This window comes from Panicum hallii, chromosome 2 (genome assembly GCF_002211085.1).
Source record: "Panicum hallii strain FIL2 chromosome 2, PHallii_v3.1, whole genome shotgun sequence".
NCBI classification, from domain to species: domain Eukaryota; kingdom Viridiplantae; phylum Streptophyta; class Magnoliopsida; order Poales; family Poaceae; genus Panicum; species Panicum hallii.
In genome coordinates, this window is record NC_038043.1 from 10,511,523 (window position 1) to 10,539,149 (window position 27,627).

Consider the following 27,627-nt stretch of genomic DNA (forward strand, 5'->3'; position numbering starts at 1 on the left):
GGACACTGTTGGTATTAAAAATGAAAGCTGTTGTATGAAATATTACCAGTGGTTCGAGGATTTTCTAGACCGGAGGCGTCTCCCTCCCGCCGGTCTAGTTTCTTTTCATGTCACAGGCAACTACCGTGACACCTCACACAGTCGCGCCTGGCAGCTCGAGCACCACCGGCTGTTGTTTGTCGGGAGGCGGAGAGTTTCAAATGGTAAAGCAATGGAGTTGTTCTCCAACGGATAACCGCTGCTCGGCTGCGCGCGAGTGCGCGACTCGCGGCCGTGCCCAAACCCAAAAGTGGCCGCAAATCCCCCCACAGAGGCACAGACGCGTGCTCCAACTGTCCCCCTGCCGCGCCGCGCCCCTCCCCCTCCTCTCTCCGCCGCACAAACCAAGCCAAAACCCTGGCAGCATCGGGGCGGAAGGAGAAGCCGCCAGCGCCATGGCGATCTCCACCTTGAGCGCGCGCCTCCTCCTCGCCCACGCTCCCTCCTCCCGTGCCGCCGCCCCAGCTCCCCCTCGCCCCGTCGCGCACCCGACCCACCTCCCCTCCTCGCCATCCTCCCGCCGCCGCCCCCTCCTCCGCCTCGCGCGCCCGCCGCGCGCCTACATCTCCGCTCCGGCGCCGGGCCCCGAGGCCGCCTACGCGCCGCCCTCCCTCGACGCTGCGGCCGCCGCGGCCGACGTCGCCGCCGCTATCTCGTCCTCCGATGCCGTCACCTGGGCTGGCGTCTGGGCGCTGCTCTCGCGCCACAGGGCCCGCATCGCGGTCTGCCTCGCCGCGCTCCTCGCCTGCACCACCTGCACCCTCTCCATGCCGCTCTTCTCAGGTGAGGGGGTGTTTGGGGGGGGGGGGGGGCAGCTAGCGCTGCGTGCTCACGGCACGGCACCGCACGCCTTGCATCCCTCGGGTACCTCGATTGTTTTCTGAAATGTAGCGGCGTTTGTGCTGCAGGGAGGTTCTTCGAGACGCTGATTGGGCGGGGGAACGAGCCGCTGTCGAGACTCCTGTCCAAGGTTGCGGTGCTGTACACGCTGGAGCCCATCTTCACAATCATATTTGTGGTCAACATGACCGTCATCTGGGAGCAGGTTATGGCCAGGCTGCGGAGCCAGATATTTCGGAGGATTCTGATCCAAAAGGTACGTTTCCTCCGAGACCAAAACTGGAAGTTCTGGACATAAAAATTTAGGCCCTACTGTTGTGCTGCATTTGTGGTCATTTGTTGGATTTGCTTGTTAGATGTCTATGTGATAGCTGAATTTACATTGTTGACTTGTTATGTGACTTTCTATCTTGTCTGCAGAGCTGATCTAGGTTGTCCTCTGATTCTACCAAGTATATCTGAAATAAAGCTACTATTATTTGACTTTTTAGTACACTTTAAAAGTTGACACTAGTCTTCGTTCCATGATGGAATGATTCATGTCATTTTCTTCCTAGGTTGCAGATGCACTTATACAGTTCTACTACTATGTACCTGACAGACGCTAACAAGTTATTTAAATATTTGTGGGGTGGAGTAAAACCAGACTCCAGCCTGTGCCTTAGGTATTGTACATTGTACTTGTTAATGATGAAATCTTAAAGGACTGGAAACATGCTATGTGTCTTTTTGTGACCGTTAGTGCATAACCTGTTAAGTTTCATGTACTGTGGCAATTTCTCACAAAATTTTCTTCTGTGTACTGCATACATTGTCTTCTCCAAAAACTTATTTGATGCCACATTTTCTCATTACATTTTCAATTTGGAACCCACCAAAAGAGTTTGTATTCACTTCTTGCTGTTCATGGCTTCTTTTTTAACTCAGTTTCTCTAAATTTTATTGTTTCTGCTTTTTGCAGATGGTGTTTTTTGATCGTCACAAGGTAACATGTTTCCTAGTGATTACCATGCCATCTTCATACTCAATAATGACGCATGCCACATAGAGTAGTTTGTGCTGATTAGGGTGATTTGAACCTCGAGTGGCACACTTAAAAGGTTTAGGGACCCATATCTGCATTTTAAGAGTTTAGGATGGCACCACAGAACAAGTTTATGGACTGCTGGTCCGTCAAATTAAGTAGCATAAAAGGATGAGATATTCCACTCCATTGAGTTAGAGTATGATTTTGTTTTTGGTTGTGGTATGCAACCTCTGCCTGAAGCATGAGGTTTTAGCTGTATGTATCTTCCATGAAAACATAGGAAACTAGTCTTTATAAGTTGGAAATGTAAATTGAAACGATTTATCTGCTTCATGTCTTGAGGTAAATATCTTACTATCGCTTGATGGCAGGTTGGTGAATTGACCGGTTTGTTGACATCTGATTTGGGTTCCTTGAAGAATCTTGTGAGTGACAACATATCCAGAGATCGTGGACTAAGGGCACTCTCTGAGGCAAGAAACTTTACATTATGAGAATGTAAGGTTGATACTGTTAAATGCTAAGAGTTTGACTAGTACAATTACGAAATTTCTCAGGTGTACTAATAATTATCTTGAAAATTAACTTCAACCGTATCTGACCTTTTGTTCTCTTGATATCATATACTTAATTAATTTTGTGGTCCATGTTACTTACACCTTATTTTTGGTGAGGGTATTCTAAAACATTCACCTGCTTTTATCTTTTCAGATCACTGGTACACTTTGTATACTTTTTACATTATCTACAGAGCTAGCTCCTGTTCTAGGGCTCCTAATGGTCTCCATCTCCATGCTAGTTGGTAATCTTCTAGAAACTTATTGTCACCAGCATGTGCCACTTACTGCTAGGATATAATGTTATATATGATAAACGCAAAGCAGTTAGCTAAGTTAGGATGAGATCCCTTTAAACCTATACCTAGATGAACTCAAAATTTAATCTTTGCTGCATGGATGTCTGATTCACTTCAGAAGTTATTGGATATGTTTAGGAACATTGGGTGCTATACTGAAAAGCCATCAGGACTCTAATAATTGAGATAGTTGCCCTCAGGGGCGACGCCACATTGGGTTTCCCTGGCGCCCATGCACCAGGGTAAATTTTGTTTTTACCACTAACTAAACTTTTTTTTACCATATAATCATGGGAAAGTAGGTTAGTTCTTTGAACCGTGCACCACAGTCAATTTGACCGTGGCTTCACCCCTGGTTGCCCTGTTTATGTGCTCTGTACGTAGATACATAGATCATGTTTATTTGTGAGTTTAACTTGTATAAATGTTCATAACACAGTCAATTCTGTACTGTATTTGGGTCATCAAACATGATTTGTTTCCGGATTGCTACAGTACAAGTAGGGCTTGGCAAGGACTGATTACCTTTTTTCTGGTGATGTTTCATTTTGTTGTGGGTTATCAGATTTTTTTGTACAAATTTAGAACTGGCTTCTTGAGTCTTGAGCGAAACAAATTTCACAAATGTTCAGTACCATTTTGTAGGAAATCATACAGCTTCTTCTGAAATTACGTTTGCCAATCTCAAACAAATATCCTGTTTAGGTTATCATGTACTTTATGAATGATTGTTCTTCCTTTTTTTGTTGACTTGAGCATACAAAATTCTTCTAAAAAATATTTTGCTGAAGTGGTATTTTCGGTTTTTTTTGCATATCTCCAAAACATTTAAATATCCTTTGACATGGCTGTTTCTTTTTGTTTGATCAGCTCTTTTCAAGAGGTCAACTGTTCCCACTTTTAAATCTTATGGAATTGTGCAAGCACGCATATCAGATTGTGCATCCGAGACATTCTCAGCTATTCGTACAGTGAGTGCAATTGTTTTACAGCACATCTAAACATTGCTTGACTTTCACATGTTCTATTGTCATGTGTTACTGAAATGGTTTGATCTCCTCGCATCTTCTATATCTGTTAACCTCTTTATTTATCCTTGATTCAAAAAGTTCATTTGCAGGTCCGGTCTTTTGGCGGTGAAAAACGACAAATTTCTTTGTTTGACAATTTGGTAAGCCTTGAGTCTCCTAGTGTTGTTCTCTTATATTTAGCAATCATTGTAGGTTTCTATTAATAATTCTCATGACTAATGGCATATATGGGAATGGAGCTGCACTTATGCTGGGCCCTGGGATGAGTTTGTTAAAATAGGCTGCCCTGGAATTTTTGGGCCTAGAACCAGGGCCAGAGCATGGGCAACCCATGTGTCGTCTTTGCTTCTGGGGATCCAACATGTGTGTCAGAAACGATACATGTCCGAGTCTGACATGGCGATTCACCATTTTGCCAAAAAGAGCAACCTGGTGACACGGCACAACATCTTCCTCAGACTTCTTCATCCACTGCCATGCCTTCTTCCACATTTTCAGCTTCCACTAGCTGATGTCATTCATAACTTGAAAATCAAACAAGAAGCATTCAAGATCTAGACATGACAACTGACTAGTGACTACTGAGAAGGATCGGTTGATGGATGGACAGTAGACAATGAGAAAAAAACATGGGGGATCGAACATTTGGGAGAGGGAGCGGGAAGAGAAGGAGCAGCAGCACTGGTGGCACATCGACTCGGCACCCTGCGACGCCACATCGATCTGAGGAGGAGCAGCAGCGGAGAGTGAATTCGAGGAGCAATAGTGCTGCTCGTTCTGTATAGAATCCTTGCCAGTATATATGTTATCCCTGTCCTCTAGAAGCCCTAATATCCTCGAATCCATGCTGTCTATCTGCCTCTGTTTAGTAGTTGTCCTGTTGTGAGCTAAAGTTAAACAGCAGACTAATAAAGTTAAACGGTATATGGTTTGAGTGTTTTGTTAAACAAATTAATTAAGAAGAAAATAACTAAAATGTTATTCAATATGTTTGATGCATTCATTCAGTTCCAAAGAGGTGGTAATACACTTAATGAGCTCACCAGTTCTTCTTCTTCTTCTTTTTTTTTTTGGTTTGACAGGCACGTGCTTACAAAAATGGTGGCACAAAACTCGGAGTGCTGAAATCTGCTAATGAATCATTAACACGGGTAGTGGTGTATGTATCCCTATTGGCACTTTACATTCTTGGTGGAAGCAAGGTCAATGCGGTAAGCTACAGAACTGCCTGCGACTATAATATATGCATTACTCTATTCGTACAGTAATTTATATTTGGAAACTGTGATGCACTCATTGGTTCTGTTATGGAAAGTTGTGTATCATTCAAAAAAAATTAAAATATAAGATGTAAGCTGTGGCAGAACAAGTACGGAGTTGGTGAGCTTAATTTATGATACACCCAGTTCCAGTCCCCGAATGTGTGGCTATGTAGTTAGTTTGCCACTTTTACAATTTCCGCTATGTTTAAGATTTCTCCCAATGCTCAATGTTATATTAGCTGTAGCCCAGGGGCGGGCCCAGTTCAATTCAAAGGTATTCAACTGAATACCCATTATTTTGGCCAAAAAATTATATATACAATGTATTCCTTGTATATGTATTCAAAAAATACAAATTGAATACAAATTGGCACCAAATAGCAGGCCTATCAATCTCCCTTCGAAACAATATTGAATCCCCCCTCCCCCTTCCTACCCTACAGCCCAAATGGCCCAACTGTGCGCCATGGTCCAAGACAGGCGTCAGGTCCTGGGCTCCTGGCTCGATGCCTCCTTGACGGCTCGAACGCCGTTCATCGTTCCTCCAATCCTCCACAGTCCAAAACCTTGGCGGCTGGCGGCGGGCACTCGGTGGCGGCAAGCGCGGCAGCGGAGCTGTGGAGTGTGGCCGGCGGCAGCGAGTGCGCGCGAAAGGCTGCAGCGTGCAGGAGCTTCGCCGTGGCCGGCCAGCAGGCAGCAGCCGAGCACGCCAGCGGCCAGTGCACAGGGCGTGGCCACAGCGCCACAACACCAGGCTGGCCACCTGCACCCTCCGGCTATGTGTGTGCGGCATCGACGACTCTCGAGTCCAGCCCTCTCTGGCTTTCTCCTCTTCGTCTTATCAATTATCATTTTGCTGTTATCCTTTATATATTTCAGATATTGTTAATTTGACAAATTCGTCTTTTGGTACATTAATTATCTATTTGTTGAACAATTTCATGTTATAATCAATTCTACGATGTTGGTACTCAATTATGTGTTGTGAATCTACAATTTAAACTGTCAAAAAACACCTTTTAAAAGTTTTGAATACCCATGCTCCAAATCCTGAGCCCCGCCCCTGCTGCAGCCTTGAACTCCACAATAGAGCTATTGGATGTTTGTGCTACGAGTGTAGTGAGTTTCTAGTGTTTTAGAACTTTGGCACATATGGTGATAAGTATATTGCCGTGCTAGACTCTGAAAATGCTTGAATCTAGTGTTCTATAGATCACCCTAAATTTTATATCCATGATGTCTATGAGCACACCCATTTTTACATTAAAATACTTCTGAAACTCTGTAGCGAATTTATTTGCATGAGCGCACTTGCACCCTGTAGTGGATCGATTATGTTTACCTTTACAAACAGAAAGGAATATACTCACTTTTAATAATTAGTATCGTCGTCACTAGTATCTGATTTGTGTTTCGAATTTCATTTGATGCTGTCAAGCTTCAACTGGTTGATCAAGAATAAAAAAATGATCTACCATTTCAGGGAAAATTGTCTGTTGGAACCATGGCATCTTTTATCGGTTACACCTTCACGTTAACCTTTGCTGTAAGTAACAATATTTGTGAAACTTTTGTAGTTTCATATTGTTTTATTGCATATTTAGTTATGCTGAACATATATTTTAGGTTCAAGGAGCTGTTAATACCCTTGGTGATCTACGTGGCACATTGGCTTCTATAGAGAGAATAAATTCTCTTCTGTCAGCAAAGGACATTGATGATTCACTTGCGTATGGTTTAGCCAAAGAACTTGACAGCAAAGAGCTTGAAGATTCCAATGGCGGAGTGTATGAAAATGGCTTTATTAACAAACATTTCATGTCAGAACTGAAATCATCCAGTAGCTGTAGTAATCTAGCCTGGTCTGGTGACATACATTTGAAAGGTCTGTTTTGCATTTGTATCTAGGGCTACCTTATATTTAAGCTTTCTGCTCTAGTTTATCTTGGTCTGCATTGTATATTATTGTACTGCATATTGCTCCTTAGCTTAAGTTTCGTAATGAATTTTTCAGTAACTTAAAATTGTGCCATAAGGTCATCATATTTTCGTCGAACTTCCCCTTCCTTGCTGATCATATTTGCATCTAACATCACCTGTCTTTCTGTATAAAAAACATAATTAAGATGAAATATGTCCAGGCATCAAATTCTTGAGTAATTGACATATTTATAGTATTTAATGAGAGAGTTTTGATAGTTTTTCCTTTTGATTATGTTTCTCTAAATGTGAAAAGTGTTTGCAGCATACAACACATAGTGCACTAATAACATAACAATCTCAGATGAGTAGATGACTGTCATTTTTACTCATCCTCATGCGTTCCTGGCAGATGTCCATTTCTCTTATCCACTGAGATCTGATGTGGAGATTTTAAATGGCCTTGATCTTACAATTGAGTGTGGAAAAGTCACAGCACTTGTAGGGCCTAGTGGTGCTGGGAAAAGTACTGTGGTGCAACTTCTAGCACGGTATTATGAGGTGCTACTGCTTATATGTAGTGATACTGATAGGTTTTCATTGTTGTAGCAACATCTGAGTGTTCTCTATTTTTGCAGCCAACTCAAGGTTGCATCACTGTGGCAGGAGAAGACATCCGCATATTTGACAAAAGAGAATGGTCTCGAGTAGTATCTCTAGTGAATCAGGTATACCATTAGAAATCTTCACACCATGTATTTTGCTGCTATATCTACAAAATTATTATATATTTTGAGGATTGAAACATGTTCTTTTCTCATTTGCTGTTATGACATTTTATATATTTACTTAAAGTGCATGTTCTTCGTTTGATGCGGTTACTAATTACAAGGCTCGATTTCTTTGTTCACCGGACAAAGCACTCCTTTTTTTTTCTTTTTCCCTGTTGAGCCACTAGACCTAGCTTTTGCTACAATGATTTTGAACAATTGTTTTTTGGAAAGCATTCCTTAATTACCGAGAATAAGGGCAATGTTTCGTCGTACCATTGCTGTATACAAAGGTATGTCGTTTAGCGAAGGTGAAGTGAAAATTATGAAACTTTTACTGATGATATGAGCAAATATGTATTGGTTGACCATGATAAACTGTTACGAGTAAGTTTAGAGACTGAGGGGATGGGATTTGGAGGTTACTTCTTTGCCCTTCAGGGGGCAGAGCAAGACAATCTAACAAAATAACAACAGCTAACATTTAACAAACCTAAAGTCTCCTAACTTAATTCGCAAATCGCAAGGGAAGCTGTTCTTTTGCTACCTGCACTTTGGCTCCAGGTCATTGGGTGTTCATGTCCACCCTCTGGCCCTGCTGTTTTAGTGAGGGCCCACCGTAACAAAAATAACACTCATTGGTTTGTTATGAAATACATTTTAATATTTTCACTGTTTTGACCTACATTTATCATAGAAATCAGTAGCCAAAGTTGCCTCTCAGTGACCACGCCATGTTTGAACTACTTTCTTATATATGGAGGGAGTAGTTATTTATTTTAAGTAGCTGTAATTGTTAGAAATTTTTATTTTTGTTTTATGAAGGATCCAGTCCTATTCTCGGTGTCTGTCGGAGAAAATATTGCTTATGGTCTCCCAGATAATGTTGTCTCCAAGGATGAGATAATAAAAGCTGCTAAAGCTGCCAATGCCCATGAATTCATCATCTCTCTTCCACAGGTAGGGGAAGTCTTTGTCGTAGGATCTATCATTGATTGGCTATCTTCAGTTATATGCTAAAAATCTTTGTTTCATCTCATTATAGGGGTATGACACTCTTGTTGGAGAACGAGGCAGTCTCCTAAGTGGGGGACAAAGACAGGTAATCTTCTATGTTTGTTGCTTTGCATAGGAGGAGACCTCAATGGCCATGTGGGTGCGACTAATATAGGATATGAGCGAGTACACGGGGGTTTCGGGTATGGTAGTAGGAACGAGGGGGGGAGGATGTTTTGAATTTTGCGTTGGCCTACGACCTGCTGTTAGCGAATACCCTCTTTAGGAAGAGGGAGTCCCATCTAGTGACCTTCCATAGTGGACAATACTCGAGCCAAATCGATTTTATCCTTGCTAGGAGAGAGGATAGACGTGCCTGCTTAGATTGTAAGGTGATACCTGGGGAGTGTGTTGTCCCCCAACACAAGCTTGTGGTGGCGGATTTTCGTTTTCGGGTACGTGCCCACCGGGACAAACGTGCCAAGATTGCGAGAACGAAGTGGTGGAAGCTTAGAGGGGAAGAGGCTCAGACGTTTAAGGAGAGGATGCTAGGCGAGGGGCCTTGGGAAGAAGGAGCAGATGTAGATGATATGTGGCTAAAGATGGCGACATGTATTCGGAAGGTGGCCTCAGAAGTGTTTGGTGTGAGTAGGGGAGGCAAGCAGGAAGTGAAAGAGACTTGGTGGTGGAATGACGAGGTGCAAAGGGCTATTAAGGAGAAGAAGGAGTGTTTCAAACGCCTTCACCTCGACAAGAGCGCAACCAACATCGAGGGATATAGATTAGCGAAAAGGTCTGCAAAGCGAGCTGTAAGTGTAGCGAAAGGTCAGGCTTTTGATGACCTGTATCAACGGCTAGGTACGAAGGAAGGAGAGAAGGACATTTATAGGATAGCTAGGACCCGCGAGAGGAAGACAAGGGACATAAACCAAATCAAATGCATCAAGGATGGGACAGGTCGACTTCTGGTGAAGGATGAGGAGATCAAGGACAGATGGCGAGAATACTTCGACAAGTTGTTTAATGGGGAAAATGAGGGTCCTACCTTCGAGTTGGACGACTCATTTGATGATACCAACAGACGCTTTGTGAGGAGGATTCAGGAGGCAGAGATCGGGGAGGCTTTGAAGAGGATGAAGGGAGGTAAAGCGATGGGTCCCGATGGCATCCCCATTGAGGTGTGGAGATGCCTGGGCGAGAGAGCGGTAGTATGGTTAACTAAGCTTTTTAACCTAATTTTCCAGTCAAACAAGATGCCGGAGGAATGGAGGAGAAGTATATTAGTACCGATCTTCAAGAATAAGGGAGATGTTCAAAGTTGTACTAACTACCGGGGGATTAAGCTGATGAGCCATACGATGAAACTTTGGGAGAGGGTTATCGAGCATCGCCTAAGAGGATTGACAAGGGTGACCCAAAACCAGTTTGGGTTCATGCCTGGGAGGTCGACCATGGAGGCGATTTTCTTAGTACGACAGTTGATGGAGAGATATAGAGAGGAGAAGAAGGACTTACACATGGTCTTTATTGACCTAGAGAAGGCGTATGATAAAGTACCGAGAGATGTCATGTGGTGGGCCTTGGAAAAACACAAAGTTCCAACTAAGTATATTACCCTCATCAAGGATATGTACAAGGATGCGATGACTTGTGTTCGAACATGTGATGGCGATACCATTGACTTTCCAATTAAAATAGGACTACATCAGGGGTCAGCATTGAGACCTTATCTATTTGCTTTGGTGATGGATGAGGTCACAAGGGACATACAGGGTGATATCCCTTGGTGTATGCTCTTTGCTGATGATGTGGTGCTAGTTGATGAGAGTAGGGTAGGGGTTAATATGAAGTTAGAGCTGTGGAGACACACGTTAGAGTCGAGGGGGTTCAGACTGAGTAGGACCAAGACCGAGTATATGATGTGCGACTTTAGCCCGACTAGGCATGAGGATGGGGACGTTAGCCTCGAAGGTCAAGTGGTGGCCAAGAAGGATACTTTCCGGTATCTAGGATCAATGCTTCAGAAAGATGGAGACATTGATGAAGATGTTAGACATAGAATTTCAGCCGGGTGGTTGAAGTGGCGGCAGGCTTCGGGCGTCCTCTGTGACAAGAAGGTGCCACAGAGGGTAAAAGGTAAGTTCTATAGGACGGCGATTCGCCCAGCGATGCTATACGGTGCTGAATGTTGGCCTACAAAAAGGCGACATGTCCAGCAACTGAGTGTAGCAGAGATGCGTATGCTGCGTTGGTTCTGCGGGCATACAAGAAGGGATAGAATCCGGAACGAAGAGATTCGAGATAGGGTCGGGGTGGCACCTATCGATGAGAAGTTGATTCAACATCGGTTGAGATGGTTTGGACATGTACAACGGAGGCCTCCCGAGGCGCCGGTGCGTAATGGAGTTCTAAAGCGGGGCGATAATGTAAAGAGAGGTAGAGGTAGACCTAGACTAACTTGGGACGAGACGGTTAAGAGAGACCTTAAGGAGTGGAATATCGCTAAGGAATTAGCTATGGATAGGAGCGCTTGGAGATTAGCAATTAATGTACCTGAACCGTGACCTTTGTTACTTTTTGTTTAACCCCTAACCCTTCCTTTGGCTTGTGTACTTTTTGTGTTTCTTATTCTTGTTTTCTGTGGGTTTCATCTCTAGCCTACCCCAACTTGCTTGGGACAAAAGGCTAAGTTGTTGTTGTTGTTGTTGCTGCTTTGCATAATTCCATAGCCAAGTACTTTACACTCTTGTTTGTTTCTTTGCAGAGAATTGCAATTGCACGGGCCCTTCTGAAAAATGCTCCTATTCTAATACTTGATGAGGTATGTATTTCTTAGAATTGAACTGGCTTAGTTCTATTTTAATATTTTCAAAAATTGTATCCAGATTTGGCGATAACTTAATTTTGATGTGGAGAAAAAGGTAAACCTAGGACCCGAATGTACAAATACACATTAAGATTGTCATGGCCCAATTGATGTGATGTGACAGAGGATATAATAAAGATAAATTACAACTACGGCCTGCCATTTCCCATGCTTATGTTAACATTTAGGCATGGGCACATGGCTAGGTTTACATTGGTTTGGCCAGTTGATGTATGGACTGAGAGGAGGGAACGTATGGACTGAGCGGGAACTCAAAGCCATGAATACATTGATCTAGTAAAATAAAATGGAAAAATATGAATACATAAGGAGACGGTCAAGGGTACCAGTGATCAAGTGTCAACTTCAGAATACTTGGGCGAGCTAAAATCAAGTGTCTTGAGTGTCTAGGGCGGCAATACCATATAGATGTATGTCTGCCAATATTCTATACTAATGCTGTGCTAGATGGATACACATCCTACGGTGTAAATCAGCCTTAAATCTTTTTAGAAGTTTCAAATGATGAATTTATAAGAGTGAACAGCACATATTGGTGGCAGGTCCTGTTTCTCATTCACCGCCAATATGTTGGGCTTACTTTGGAACCTTATGCTGTTTGCAGGCTACTAGTGCACTGGACGCGACAAGTGAGCGGCTTGTGCAGGAAGCTCTCAATCACTTGATGAAGGGAAGGACTTCTCTGGTGATTGCCCACAGGCTGAGCACCGTGCAGAATGCACATCGAATTGCTGTTTGCTCGGAGGGCAAGATAATTGAACTAGGGACGCACACCGAACTGGTTGCTAAGGGAGGCAGTTATGCATCACTCGTCGGGACACAGAGGCTTGCTTTCGAGTAATAACACGTCACAAACCGAGTAATGGTTCTATCATACCCAAGGTGCATTCTATATTTACTCTTTTTTTGTGAGTATACTTACTCTATTTTCCTTTTTACATCATTAGATGTTATAGGTTATTTATAGAAAAGAAAAGAGGTTATAGTTTGTTACTAATCCGCAGCAGCTGTACATGAATCAGGAAACACATCATGTAGCGAAGTCGATAATCAAAATAAAGGATGACCAACTTCCTCTACCATGATGTCATATAGAGATAATTGACTACAATGTTTGAAAGTCAAGGTGGCAATGGCAATTGCCAATCAGACCCTTGGGCCTTGCACCTAATTGGGTGCGGGGCTGGCTTTTTGTGCCTGCGGGTCCGTGGCTTTGTGTCAAATTCACACAATGGCCCTACGACTAAGGCAAGGCCATCAGCCTGTCCACTCTTTCTCAGCCTCTATCCGCTAGTTGTATACAGAAGCGTTTGGATGGAAAATAAATTTTTTTAAAAAAATACCTTTAGGAGTATAATTTATGTGTAGTGTTTATACGGCATGACACATACGAAAACTGCCTGATAGTGTTAGGGTTGGGACTGTCCTTTTAAATGCAAAGAAGAAAAAAAAACCCACAAGCTAAACTCTAATAGAGTGACGTATTGATATTACCAATATGATTCCATAGCTCAATGACTGCTCCTGATTAATGGCATGGCAAATATATTTCTAAACTTGCATATAGCTCCCTAATAATTACAAAGAGGCTCTAGTTATCCCTAACACACTACAACAAAGTCCTTGATGGTACTCCTGACTGAAGAACGGAATTGATCATTCAAGCTCTCTCTAGTTACTCCTGACAAAAGAACGGAATTGATCAATCTCTCCCTGCTACCAATGTTGATCCTTCTGCAAAAACAAAACCTGATGTGCTAAATTGACCAGAATGCAAAACAAAACCAGATGTACACAAATAAAAGTCATATTATCATATACTATACATCAATTTGCTTTGTGAGAAAATAGTGAAGTGCAAAGAAGAATATGTACCGATGGTGGTGGTTGGACTAGGAAGGTCCATAGGCGGAACACGGTCCTCTGATGATTGATGAACCGGAATGCATTATTACTCCAAAAACAAGCATGTATTACCTGGATAATAAAGATCATGATGATGCAGAATCTTAGCCACACGACTTACTCAGCGCGTTGCAGACATCGGAAAACGTGTTCGGTCTAATCTTGAAATCACACGCGATCAGGAGGGGAACAATGCGCCTGCGATTCAGGGGCGCCGGCAGGAGCTCGGCAATGTCGCCGTCGATGAGGTGGCAGAGGCAGGGAAGCGCGGCTGCATCCTCGTAGAACGGATCGAAGGCGGCGCAGCATTCGGCCGGGGGCGCGAAGACGCTGCTGTCGGTGAGGAAGCCCGCGCACGGCATCAGCTTCTCCAGCGACGGTCGCACTCCGTTACCTCCGCCGCCGCCGCCGGCACATTGTGGCAGGGGATCAGCGGGATCTTCGGGAACAGCGGAGGGCAAGGAAGCAGCGCTGGGACTGGCATGTCGGGGATGCTATACTCGGCCTCCGGATGCAGGACAACACCGTCGGCCGGTGATGGAGCGGCAGTCTTGGGCTCGGCTGCTGATGCCTCCGCTGGCGGCACGTAGGGCGCGACCACGGCGATGGCGGCGAGCAAGAGGATCAGGAGGAACTTATCGGAAGGAGCCATCGCGTTGCCCGGCCTAGCCCTACTGCGTTCTGCTGCATGAAATGAACCTACGGGGAGAGAGAGTGAAGATGACGATTTTACGGAATTTTAATTCCCTCTACCACTGAGGAGTTGCTTCCCCAGCCCCCACCGTGCCTGCACTGCACTACCAGTACTCCGCGCCAGCCGTCTCTCCTTCCCTGGCCGGCTTCTTCGGCTGCCTCTTGCTCCTCTCCTCCCACCTCGTCAAGCGGGACCGGCTGCTCGTCATCGCGGACGGTACGGCACTCGCGCTCCAGGCCATGCGGTTCGCATGCGGCGCCGGCGGCAGCACATTCTGGATGCGGGTGGCCCATGCGCTCGGCAACGGCGCAGGCTCCGTCAGGTTCCTCGCCTCGCCCGCACACGGAGCGCCGAAAGATGATTGGGCCGAGGCAGCAGCCTCACGTAGCGATCTCAGTGTTCGACCGCATCCTCCCGCTCGAGGACGACGTCGCACGTTCTGCCGTGCGGCAGCGTGGGGGCGAGAATGGCACAGACAGCCGGACCTCGCGAGGGAACGCTTCCAACCACGGTCAGAAAAGTTCTCGGGTTGATGAATTGAAGAATATGAAATGTTGCTGAGAATAATTTTAACACTGTTAGAATGAAAACGACTTTCTCGGAACGAGAAACGTGCCACCGTACCACGTTTCCAGTGACTGTGCTTCCAACGTGAACGATGTGTGCGTCGAGTTGCTCAGAGCGCTGCTCGCTGACGAAACCGCAGGCCTCAAGGTCACGAGTCACGACCTGCAGCTCACAGAGGTGGTGCTCGACTACAACATTAACCTCCCATCTAGCTAAGTTCGTTCCCATCCCAAACCAAGTTGCTTGCTCCCGGACGTGCATGCCATGTTTGCCGAGCTGTGTACAAGATGCTCTACTTCGAGCAGCTCCAAGCGTGATGTAGGCCGGGGCGGCAGCATGCATGGCCGGGCAAGTCACGACGCTCTTCTTTGGCTGCGTGTGGGGATGCAAATTGATGACCTTAGATACATTTTCAATCCTTTTAATTCAAACATTTGTACTATTTTATATTAAATAGAATCTTATTTTGGAGAGAATTGGAGATGCACCGAAGGATCACCACAATTCATACCCATAGTCACGTGGCATGGGCCATGATGGTGCAGGGCAGCATGAACATAGGCTTCGGTAGTAGTGCCTCAGCGAGTTTGTCCTTGCACGATACACACCACCACAATCTCCCTCGGTCTCCAGGGCCGGGGAATCAATTTGGTCGGCAGTGGTTTAGGTACTCTCTCATGATCTCGAATAGATAAGGTTCGAGTGGGTCACATTGTCAGTGGCACATTTGGATGAGAAATCTAACAAAATGGCATCGAAGGGAAAGAAAATTAGAAATAGTGGCAACGAGGAAGAAAAGAATTTCGATAGCACTGAGAGGATCTTTATAAATTTTAGAATTCTAGGGGCATTGAGGGAATTTATTCAATTTATAGGGAGGGATGCATGGACCGGTGTTGATATAGAGAATGTAAAATGGAACTGCGCCATACAGTTAGCCGGCTGTTTATATCCGGCCGGCTAGTCCGTGAGTATGTTTGTTAGCTGTAACAAAAAAGGAATTCGATCTGACAAAATCGCAACTGCCAACTGGTATTCATGATTACCTTTAGTTCTGTTTTGGCTCTTTTGTGCTGTAGCTGTACATTTTATGCATATGCGGACCTTATTAGTTTGCCGAACAGATTTGAGGGAATAATGTCATCCCATGATGGATCCAAAAACAACGCTGAAATCGATCGAGAGTTTGATTTTTTCTCCTTAGACACGTCGAAGAGACCTTACCGCTGAACTCATCCATGTGACTTGTAGTACTATTTTTATGTCAAATTTATTACTAACTACTTCATCTGGTCATAAATATAAGTCCATTAAAATGGTAGTTTGGCAAGTTTCCTAGCTTTTATCCTATAACCTTTAAATTTCTTAGAAACTAGCAAATACAAAATTATGATACTAAATTTACCTAAAAAATACGTTTATAATGCACAACTCTTTCTATTTAAAATAATATATTTTCATCAATATTATAAGTCAAAATACCATATTGGAAAACCTATTATATTCTAATGCCCTTTTTGTGACTACGGCATATCTGATGGCGCCAAATTAGCTAGCTATAAGACTCCATACATCATCATTTTACTTATGTGGCTAGAATAGTTAAAGAAGAGGGAGAAAAACTGACTACTACTACGGCTAAGCAAGAGGTTGCATCTTTTCCGGAACACCATACCTACTACTACAACCACCTAGAGAAACTTGGCACACTCACCGTTTCTTATTGCTCTCGATGACAAAATTCATCAACGCGCTTCTGTCGGTACATACAGACAAGGGTACCTCCTACTAGTGTATCCAGTCCGAGGGGTGTGAGGTTATCCGTAACCGCTTCTGGGCGACAGGGTGTACGTACGCCTTGTCATCCAGAAGCTTAGTGCGAGGTTACGTACGTCCTGTCGCCCAGAAGCTTAATGCGAGGTTACGGATAACCTCGCACCCCTCGGGCTGGATACACTAGTAGGAGGTACCCCTGTGTCTGTATGTACCAACAGAGGCCCTCGGGCCCACCTCGGATGAGGTACGAACCCGCAGGTGGGGCCATAATCTTATGTTGCGCTGGGTGGACTGGTTGCTCCCATTGCAAAGGGGCAAAGAAGGACTTTCTCCTCCGGCGAGATCTCCGAGGCGACATCCACTGCCCGCGTTCAGCTCGCCAGACGGTTCAGCTCCCATCTTATCCGCGCACATCCCGCTATACTGGTGGTTCAGATTCCACCTTTTCTTCCCGCCTCCAACGACCATGCCTATGGCTGGCGGGCCCGGGCCCACCGGTCATAGGGGGTAAGAGGCGGGCGCTTGGGGCCTGACAACTGGGGGCATAGTCCCCGGACCTCCCCCCATGTAGTAGCAGGTCCGGTGCCTCCACGTGCCCGCAAGGATGAAGTGCTCAGGAACAGCTACCACGGGCCCAGACCACCGTGGGATGGTCTTGGGCCCCCACGTGTGGAAGCCGAACCCCCAGGGGGCCTGAGCGCTTGGGCTAGCCAGGAGGGCCCGGACCTCCTACCTCACTAGGGAGGGGGTCTGGTGCCGCCACGTGCCCCTGAGGAAGCGGCCGCTAAACCAGCACCGCCACGTGTCCGGTGGATACCAGCCTTCTGCGAGAAGCCAGCCCAACTACCGCATTAAATGCTGGTGGTTGGGGTGCGCGCATCCAAGACAGAGCATGGGCTGCCCTCTGACATGTTGGGCAGGTATGGGTGACTGCACGGTAAGCCCGCCAGTTACCGAGGCGGCCCGTCACATCACAGCGCCGCGCGCGTGGGCGAAGGACGTATGGTCACATCACAGTGCCGCGCGCGTGGGCGAAGAGTAATATGACCTACTGCAGGAAGGCCACAATGCGCGGTGTTACAGTGCGCAAAGGCTATACCACGGCAAGTCAATATAGCCCCTTCGCCTATCAGCGGGAGCTGACTCTACATCGATAGTACGACTCTCTCTACGCATGTCAGCGGCAGCAGACCCTATGCTAGCAAGATAGCACAAGACCATATCCAGACGGAGGATACGCACGGAGGCCGACGGGGAAGATCTACGGATCTGAGGTAGCTCCAATGTATACGCTATTTAATATATCGTCGGGTCCACCTATCGTGGCCCCGCTCAGTGTACGCACTCCCCTTGAGCATATGAAAGGGAGAGCGCGCACGTTAGAAGACACACACACACAAAGGTTCACACTCACGCAGGTAGGCAGTTCCTCCCCCAAACTTACAAACAATACATCACAAAGTGGACGTAGGGTATTACGCTCAGGCGGCCTGAACCACTCTAAATCCGTGTGTGCTACTCGTGTTCATACGCCTCTATATCGAGCATTTCTTGACTACCCCAAATTCATCCTAAGCTAGAATTAGGCGGATGCACTTCGCCACCCGGCTGGAGAAATCCTCCGACAGCTTCTGTTAACATCAAAATTTTGCAAATATATTTATAAACTGGCAGAATATAAGGAAGCCCATGAAGAGTACTGAAGAAAGCCAGGGGCGGAGCTAGGCCTAGTCATCGATGTCAGCTCACTACATTAAAACAGCTCATTTTCGTCGGCCACATATATTTTCGTCGGTCCACGGAAAACCGACAAAAACAACTGCATTAGTTCGTCGGCCTAAAAAAGCCGACGAAATTGCACTTATTTTTGTCGGCCTGGTACTGGTCGACGAAATTGCACATTTTTGTCGGCTTGACCTAAGCCGATGAAAATAAGTATATTTTCGTCAGCCTCACTTGGCCGACGAAATTGCATTTGCCCTATCTACTCACCCGCCGCTTACCATTTTATCCTGCTCACCTTTCCCTCCTGTTCCTGCCGCCCACGCCCGCCGCCCGCCGCCCTGCCGCCCGCCGCCCCATCGCCCGCCGCTCCGCGCCCGCCGGCCCTGCCCGCGCCCGCAACCCTTGCCCGCGCCCGCCGCCCCGTGTGCGCCCGTGCGGCCCTGCCCGCGCCCGCCACTCCGCGCGCGCCCATGCGCCCCCGCGAACCCCGCGGCCGTCCCTGCACGCGGTCGCCGCCCCCAAAGCTTAAGTATTAACCTGTTGATTGTAATTGTCTTTTGGTTAATACTATTAGAAATGTGGTTGGTCTGATTGTAACTATATTTGTGATTCTGTTCGTAGAAAATTTGTGATTGTTATAATATTTCGGATTCACTTTTTAGAAAATATATAGCATTAATGATATCTAAAAAGATTTGTGTTACATATGCTTGATAATTTTTATTTGCTTAGTATCGTTAAGAAAGTAACATTCTCAATTTCGTTAAAGAAGTAGCTAGTTTGAGAAAAATAGGAGATGATCGAAATTGGATGTTTGATGGTTGGAGAAGTAACGGAATGCCTATGTGAGAGTGGATGGTCAACGCACAAGCTTTTGTTGATCATGTATTTTTATTATCTCCTAGCGGTAGTTTGGCAAAGTGTCCATGTAACAAGTGTCAGAATTGTTCTCGTCAAATCAAGATTGATATGGAATGTCATCTCTGCAAGTTTAGTTTTATGCCGAATTATGAGAGGTGGTACGAGCATGAGGCGTCACGGGAGCAGGAGGCATACAACCTAGTTGATAGCTTTGCGGAAAATGAAGATAGGATAGATATAATGATGGATGATTTTGTCGAGCAGGTTGAGAATGATGCTGAGCTCCCGAAATATTTTGGTCTGCTTGCATCATCAAAAGAACCATTACATGAGGCTACTACTTTATCACAGCTTGCTGCTGTGACATGGTTAATGGCCATTAAGTCAAATTACAACTTTCAGTAAGTTGTTACAATGATCTTATTGACTTAATATTGGACATGCTTCCGAAACCTCACAAGTTTCCGAAAGACTTTTACTACTCAAAGAAGCTGTTAGCTGGTTTAGGGATGCCGTATCAGATAATCATGTGTATGAGAATAATTGCATGTTATTTTGGAAGAAATATGAAAATCTCAAGTACTGTTCGTTTTGTAAGAAGTGCAGGTACAAGAAGGTGGTGAACAAAGATGGAAGTGTGCAGATAACAAGTGTGCCCATTAAGGTGTTACGGTACCTACCTTTGAAACCAAGGCTTCAAAGATTGTATCTATCTCAGAAGACTACAAAACATATGAGATGACACAAAGAGGAAATTTATAATAATACATGATGCATGAGTCATCCATCCGATGGTATGGCTTGGAAGGCTCTCGATCATTATGATTCAAGTTTTGTAAGAGACCCCCGAAATGTGTGTGTTGGGTTGGCCACTGATGGCTTCACTCCCTTTAACTCAAATGCTGCCCCCTACTCATGTTGGCCAGTGATTAAAATTCCGTACAATCTTCCACCATCATTATGTATGAAGGATGAGTATATGTTCTTGACTCTCATTATACCTAGGTCTGACAATCCCGGTAAGCGTTTGAACATGTTCATGCAACCATTGATTGATGAGCTGCATGAGTTATGGAATGGAGTTAGGACATATGACAGCAGTAGGAAGGAATACTTCAATATGCGGGTAGCATTTCTTTCGTCTATTCATGATTTCCCTGCATATAGAATGTTCTCGGGGTGGGGTGGAGCACGCACGGTCATCTATGTTGTCCGGTATGCATGGGTGGTACAGATGCTTTTCGTTTAAAATATGGTAGCAAATTCTGCTTTTTTGATTGTCACCGTCGGTTCTTGTCTCATGATCACCCATTCAGGAGTCAAAGAGATGTCTTTTGCAAGGATAGAATCGTTACTAAGGGTCCACCCAAGCGTTTGACCGGTCAGGAGATTATAGCAAGGCATCGTAGGAGGCATTGAGGGAATTTATTCAATTTATAGGGAGGGATGCATGGACCGGTGTTGACATAGAGAATGTAAAATGAAACTGCGCCCTACAGTAAGCCGGCTGTTTATATCCGGTCGGCTAGTCTATGAGTATGTTTGTTAGCTGTAACATAAAAGGAACTCGATCCGACAAAATCGCAACTGCCAACTGGTATTCATGATTAGCTTTGGTTCCGTTTGGCTCTTTTGTGCTGTAGCTGTACGTTTTATGTATACGCGGGCCTTATTAGTTTGCCGAACAGATTTGAGGGAATAATATCATCCCATGATGGATCCAAAAACAATGTTGAAATCGATCGAGAGTTTGATTATTTCTCCTTACACACGTCGAAGAGACCTTACCGCTGAACTCATCCATGTGACGTGTAGTACTGTTATTTCCAATCTAGATTAGTTTTGGAGAAAAATATATTAAGTACTGCTTATGCCACAACTGAGTTTGGACTAGAACCGAAGTGCAGATGATATCTAACTAAGTATATTTAGGAAAATCCATTAAGCGATATGGCGAATCCCTTATGGGCGCATAGGCTTTGTTAAAACGACCTTGTTTTTAAGGGAGAAGTGAATTCTTATATGTATCCCGAGGAAGAGGCAGAATGTGTATGAGCTAGAGTTGAAAGAACTCTTCTGCTTGTTCGTTTCAAAAAAAAAAAGTGGATGAGCTAGAGTGGAGGCGGAGGCTTAGATTTATGCGTGTGATGTTGACTATATCTTTTGTTTTTATGTCAAATTAATTACTAATAACTACTTCATCTGGTCATAAATACAAGTCCATTAAAATGGTAGTTTGGCAAGTTTCCTAGCTTTTGTCCTATAACATTTAAAATTTCGTAGAAACTAGCAAATACAAAATTATGATACTAAATTTACCTAAAAAATATGTTTATAATGCACAACTCATTCTATTTAAAATAATATATTTTCATCAATATTATAAGTCAAAATACTATATTGGAAAACCTATTATGTTCTAATGCTCTTTTTGTGACTACGGCATATCTGATGGCGCCAAATTAGCTAGCTATAAGACTCTATATATTAAAATTTTGGAAATATATTTATAAAATCTAGCAGAATATAGGGAAGCCGATGAAGAGGGCGGAGCTAGGCCTAGTCATCGATGCTAGCCAACATCGACGATTTTGTGCAAAATCAGTGAAGAATAAGTGTTTTGCACTATTTATATGTGGAGCTGATAATAATGTGATATAGAGCTGACCTCGATGGCTTCATCGTCTGGCTCCGCCCCTATGAGCCACTCACTACCGGAAAAAAGATCTTTGCCGAGTGTCAAATATTTTGCCGAGTGTTTTTCTTCGGGCACTCGGCAAAGAGCTTCTTTGCCGAGTGCCGGTCTTTGCCGAGTGCCTTTTTTAAGACACTCGGCAAAGAAGCTCTTTGCCGAGTGCTTTTTTTAGGCACTCGGCAAAGAAGCTCTTTGCCGAGTGCCTTTTTTATGGCACTCGGCAAAGAAGCTCTTTGCCGAGTGCCTTGTTTATACACTCGGCAAAGATAATTTTCAAATCATATTTTGAAGTAGTAAATTAATTCAAATAAAAATATTTTCAACTACAAAGTTGTATAACTCATCAAGATGCATAATTTTTATTTTGGACATTTCTTCATTTGACAAAATAAATGTACATTTGTTCACAATATATATATCTCTCTCGTAGTTTATGAAACTATAAGAGAGATATATAAGATTTGTGAACAATATTAGAATTATCATGTCAGATGAAGAAATGATAAAACAACCAAAATAAACTTTGTAGATCTTGAGAAGTTATAAGATTTTACAGTTGGCAACATTTTAATTTGAAGTCATCTTATCAACAAAAACTACATCTGAATATAGAAAATTTAAAATTCGAATTTTGCAAATGACCTCGAATGGAAAAACCATCAAAATTAAAGTTATAGATCTCAAAAAGTTATGAAAGTTTGTAGTTGACAAATTTTTAATTTGAAATCATTGTGTCATATTAAAATACGTTTGAAGTTTTCAAATTTGAAATTCAAATTTTGTAAACGATCTCGGATGAAGAAACTACCAAAATAAAAGTTGTAGATCTCGAAAAGTTATGCCACTTTGTAGTTAACAACTTTTTCATTTGAATTTAGTTACTATCTCAAACAAATAATTTACACTCGGTCAATTATAATACGTGGAGAATAAAAACGTAATGTTGACACATGTGGTTCAATGGTGCAGTGGTAGAGGGAGTTGTTTGTGTGCAGGAGGTTGTGAGTTCGAATCCTATCATCGACAACTTATCAAAAATTGCTGAAAAAAATGTGCAACCCATTAGATGGGTCATTAGCTGGCTGTGCATGCCTTCCCTAATAAAATTTATTTTTTCCTATTTCAGTTTTTGGATTTTTTCCGATTTACATTTTGCCGAGTGCTTCTCTTTGCCGAGTGTTTTTTAGCACTCGGCAAAGCCTTTGCCGAGTGCCCGACAAAAGGCACTCGGCAAAGACGTCTTTACCGATGAAATCTTTGCCGAGTGCTCTTTGCCGAGTGTTACACTCGGCAAAGGCTTTGCCGAGTGTAATCGGGGCTTTGCCGAGTGTCTGGGACACTCGGCAAAGCCCCTGAATCCGGTAGTGACTGAGGAATTCTGGTCAAAGCCGATGAAGATCTGAGTCAAAAGTGATGAAGGCAAAAATACGTGTCGGACACGGAATGCGAAACATTATAAAAGAGTCCAATTCTTTTAAAAGTTTTGTAAATATAGTAGTATTTCTTTCTTTTTTGTCAAAATCTTTAATATGTTGTAATCAACTAGAAGTGTTTAGTTTCAAAGTATAAATTGGTGCAGTCAGGGTTTGTACAAGGATAATCAATCATCAATATAACTTTTCTCGACTCATCGCCAAAAGTCCTAGGAGTAGGAGTAATTTAGATTTCAACTTACGGTGCATTGCTTTCTGCTTGAATCTATCCTATTCATAAGTTATCCATTTCTATTAAATTCTTATGAGGCTGCATCTGCTGATCTCTTGCTAGTTTCTAATAGATCTTACAATTTATCCAAACAAAAATTAAAGATCCATCGGCTCGGATCTTGACACCATATCTTCCTAATCTATTAGCCGATGTATTTGGTAGTTGTTTTATCTTGAAACGTGTTAATCTCGTTCCTTAATATAGTTAGATCAACCGACTGATTTTTACTTTATCGCCCTGAGGTCCGATCCTTCAATGGTGATGTTAAATTAGGTTTTATCACTTAGATTGATTTCTTTATAGAAAAATACTTGTTTTAATAAGGTTTATGACCTTGATCGGCTATTTTAGCTGATAACACTAATAATGCTTTAAAACTAGCTGTCTCGGGTCGGAAATTTAGCAGATAACTTATTTTGTACTGGACTTAATGGCCGATGCCATATCAGAACTCTTCGGAATCCCAGCCGATACGTTTTTATTAATAATTTTCTTGTTAATTACAAGTCAATTTGAGTGGCACACTGCGAACCTTGAGATCAGGAGCTGTACTGGAGTTAAGCAGAGTTTTCATGTCTTAAAGTGTCTCGTTCCGTGAAGATCACTGTCCGATTTTTATGGCAACAACTTCTTATATGCGCTCGAAAAAAACCAGAGAGTTTACAGACAACCATTTGCTTTGGCGAGAAATGAACTAGCAACCGACAATGCAAGAAACACGGACCCTAAGCCTTTGTCTCTGCTGCTGCAGATGGTGGATTTGGAGGATCAATCGGCGGCACTTCGTCTCCTGTTCAATGCAATCGTATCACTACGGATTTGTTTCGAGCTCAACAAGGATCTTCTAAGTTCTAGTTATCATCATGACAATGACAAAAGAAGATACATGACTTACTGTTGTTTTTGCAGAACCTTGACAGCGCATCTATCGGCAGGCCGAGACGGCACTCTTCCATGATGGAGGCCGCTCGCGTGTGATTCATCGGCGCCGGCAGAAGCCGGGCGATGTCTCCGGTGGCGATGTGGCAGAGGCAGAGGAGTGGGGCGCTGCTTCGGTTGGCGACGAAACGCTCGAAGCCGTCGCAGCAGGCGGTCGGAGGCGCCGGGACGCTGGCGTTGATGGTCAGGAAACCCGCGCACGGCATCAAGCTCCTCAGCGACGACCGGCACTCCCTCGGGTCCGTCGTCGCCTGCGGCGGAGGCGCTACGTTGTAGCATGGGATCAGCGGGATCTTCGGGAACAACGGAGGGCAAGGAAGTATCTGCGGCAATGGCAGGTCAGGGACGCTCAGCCCGGCCGGCCGCAGGACTTCTCTATCGTCAGGCGATGATGGAGCGGCGGCCTCGGCTGACCCTTCGACTCTGCAGGCCCCACGTGCGCCCCTACCCGCACCCGCAGGCCCTGCCCACGCCCGCCGCCCTGCGTGCGCCCGCGCGGCCCTGCCCGCGCCCGCCACCCCGTGCGCGCCCGTGCACCCCCGCGGCCGTCCCTGCACGCGGCCGCCGCCCCCCGCGCCCTCTCGGCCGTCCCCTGCTCGAGCTCAGGTATTAACCTATTGATTGTAATTATCTTTTGATTAATACTATTAGAAATGTGATTGGTCTGATTGTAACTATATTTGTGATTCTGTTTGTAGAAAATTTGTGATTGTTATAAGATTTCGGATTCATTTTTTAGAAAATATATACACTACCGGAAAAAAGATCTTTGCCGAGTGTTAAGTATTTTGCCGAGTGTTTTTTTCGGGCACTCGGCAAAGAGCGTCTTTGCCGAGTGCCTTTTTCAGACACTCGGCAAAGAGCTATGCCTTTTTCAGGCACTCGGCAAAGAAGCTCTTTGCCGAGTGCCTTTTTCAGACACTCGGCAAAGATAATTTTCAAATCATATTTTGAAGTAGTAAATTAATTCAAATAAAAATATTTTCAACTATAAAGTTGTATAACTCGTCAAGATGCATAATTCTTGTTTTGGACATTTCTTCATTTGATAAAATAAATGTAAATTTGTTCACAAAATATATATATATCTCTCGTAGTTTATAAAACTATAAGAGAGATATATAAGATTTGTGAACAATATTAGAATTATCATGTCAGATGAAGAAATGACAAAACAATCAAAATAAAATTTGTAGATCTTGAGAAGTTATAAGATTTTACAGTTGGCAACATTTTAATTTGAAGTCATCTTATCAACAAAAACTACATGTGAATATAGAAAATTTAAAATTCGAATTTTGCAAACGATCTTGAATGGAAAAACCATCAAAATTAAAGTTGTAGATCTCAAAAAGTTATGAAAGTTTGTAATTGACAACTTTTTGATTTGAAATCATTGTGTCATATTAAAATATGTTTGAAGTTTTCAAATTTGAAATTCAAATTTTGTAAACGATCTCGGATGAAGAAACTACCAAAATAAAAGTTGTAGATCTCGAAAAGTTATGCCACTTTGTAGTTAACAACTTTTTCATTTGAATTTAGTTACTATCTCAAACAAAAAATTTACACTCGGTTAATTATAATACGTGGAGAATAAAAACATAATGTTGACACATGTGGTTCAATGGTACAGTGGTAGAGGGAGTTGTTTGTGTGCAGGAGGTTGTGAGTTCGAATCCTATCATCTAATGGGTCACTAGCTGGCTGTGCATGCCTCCCCTAATAAATTTTATTTTCCTGTTTCATCTTTTGGATTTTTTGCCGAGTGCTTCTCTTTGCCGAGTGCTTTTTGGCACTCGGCAAAGGAAAGGCACTCGGCAAAGACGTCTTTGCCGACGAAATCTTTGCTGAGTACCCTTTGCCAAGTGTTACACTCGGCAAAGCCTTTGCCGAGTGTAATCGGGGCTTTGCCGAGTGTCCCAGACACTCGGCAAAGCCCCTGAATCCGGTAGTGATAGCATTAATGATATCTAAAAAGATTTGTGTTACATATGCTTGATAATTTTTATTTGCTTAGTATCGTTAAGGAAGTAACATTCTCAATTTCGTTAATGAAGTAGCTACTTTGAGAAAATGGGAGATGATCAAAGTTGGATGTATGATGGTTGGAGAAGTAACGGAATGCCTACGTAAGAGTGGATGGTCAACACACAAACTTTTGTTGATCATGTATTTTTATTTTCTCCTAGCGGGGGTTTGGCAAAGTGTCATATAGAGATAATTGACTACAATGTTAGAAAGTCAAGGTGGCAATGGCAATTGCCAATCAGACCCTTGAGCCTTGCACCTAATTGGGTGCGGGGCTGGCTTTTTATGCCTGCAGGTCCTTGGCTTTGTGTCAAATTCACACAATGGCCCTACGACTAATTCAAGGCCATCAGCCTGTCCACTCTTTCTCAGCCTCTATCCGCTAGTTGTATACAGAAGCGCTTGGATGGAAATAGAGATGTCAATGGGTATAATACCCACGGGTTTTGCCAACCTATACCCATACCCATCAGGGCGAACCTGTACCCATACCCATCCCCGGCCCATACCCGCCCGCGGGTAGGAGTTCGTCCCATACCCATATCCATACCCACATGGGTAACGGGTACCCGCGGGTTTCCCATACCCGTGGATTTTGCATTCAAAAGATTAAAATTCAGCATTCAACAGAGATTCAAAATATCAACATTCGCACAGCTGGGAAGGAGTTGAGGTGCTCGGTTAGGGTTTGCTTCTTAATGGGCTTTTTGGGCTTGCTTCTTAATGGGCTATTTGTTGTGAGATTCCTGCCCTTAATCGGTTACGGAGTAAACGGGGATGGGTTCTTAGTTACCATACCCATACCCGTTATACCCGATAGGTATGAGTTTTTTCCTGTTTGCATACCCATGGGTACAAAATCTTACCCAAACCCGGGCCCCTAATAGGGTTTTTACCCGTCGGGTTTCAGGTATCGGGTACCCGTTGACATCTTTAGATGGAAAATCATTTTTTTAAAAAGATATCTTTAGGAGTATAATTTATGTGTAGTGTTTATACGACATGACACATATGAAAACTGCCTGATAGTGTCAGGGTTGGGACTGTCCTTTTGAATGCAAAGAAGAAAAAAAAAACCCCACAAGCTAAACTCTAATAG

The 27,627-nt window shown here is 43.9% G+C and overlaps 1 protein-coding gene across 4 annotated transcripts; it reads left to right on the forward strand.

Moving 5' to 3' along the window:
* Positions 1-282: 282 nt before the first annotated feature.
* On the forward strand, positions 283-13,882 carry LOC112881462 (ABC transporter B family member 28). 4 transcript variants are annotated; one of them, XM_025946161.1, is made up of 17 exons: positions 283-822; positions 948-1,135; positions 1,841-1,864; positions 2,278-2,379; positions 2,618-2,708; positions 3,633-3,733; positions 3,883-3,933; positions 4,876-5,004; positions 6,539-6,601; positions 6,682-6,940; positions 7,388-7,536; positions 7,614-7,703; positions 8,571-8,705; positions 8,791-8,847; positions 11,506-11,562; positions 12,233-12,510; positions 13,716-13,882. In XM_025946161.1, exons 1-16 carry the CDS (start codon positions 435-437, stop codon positions 12,467-12,469), a joined length of 2,121 nt encoding a protein of 706 aa, XP_025801946.1. In that variant the 5' UTR covers positions 283-434; the 3' UTR covers positions 12,470-12,510; positions 13,716-13,882. The 4 variants fall into 4 exon arrangements, with proteins under 4 accessions (XP_025801946.1, XP_025801945.1, XP_025801944.1 ...); XM_025946160.1 differs by lacking the exon at positions 13,716-13,882 and adding an exon at positions 12,636-12,907; XM_025946159.1 differs by lacking the exon at positions 13,716-13,882 and adding an exon at positions 12,651-12,907.
* The last annotated feature ends 13,745 nt before the right edge of the window (positions 13,883-27,627 follow it).

Coding starts and splice junctions, on each gene's coding strand:
- LOC112881462 (XM_025946161.1), top strand. CDS start 435: ATGGCGATCTCCACCTTGAGCGCGCGCCTCCTCCTCGCCCACGCTCCC. Junction 1,865..2,277: donor TGTTTTTTGATCGTCACAAG/GTAACATGTTTC, acceptor GCTTGATGGCAG/GTTGGTGAATTGACCGGTTT. Junction 2,709..3,632: donor CTCCATCTCCATGCTAGTTG/GTAATCTTCTAG, acceptor TTGTTTGATCAG/CTCTTTTCAAGAGGTCAACT.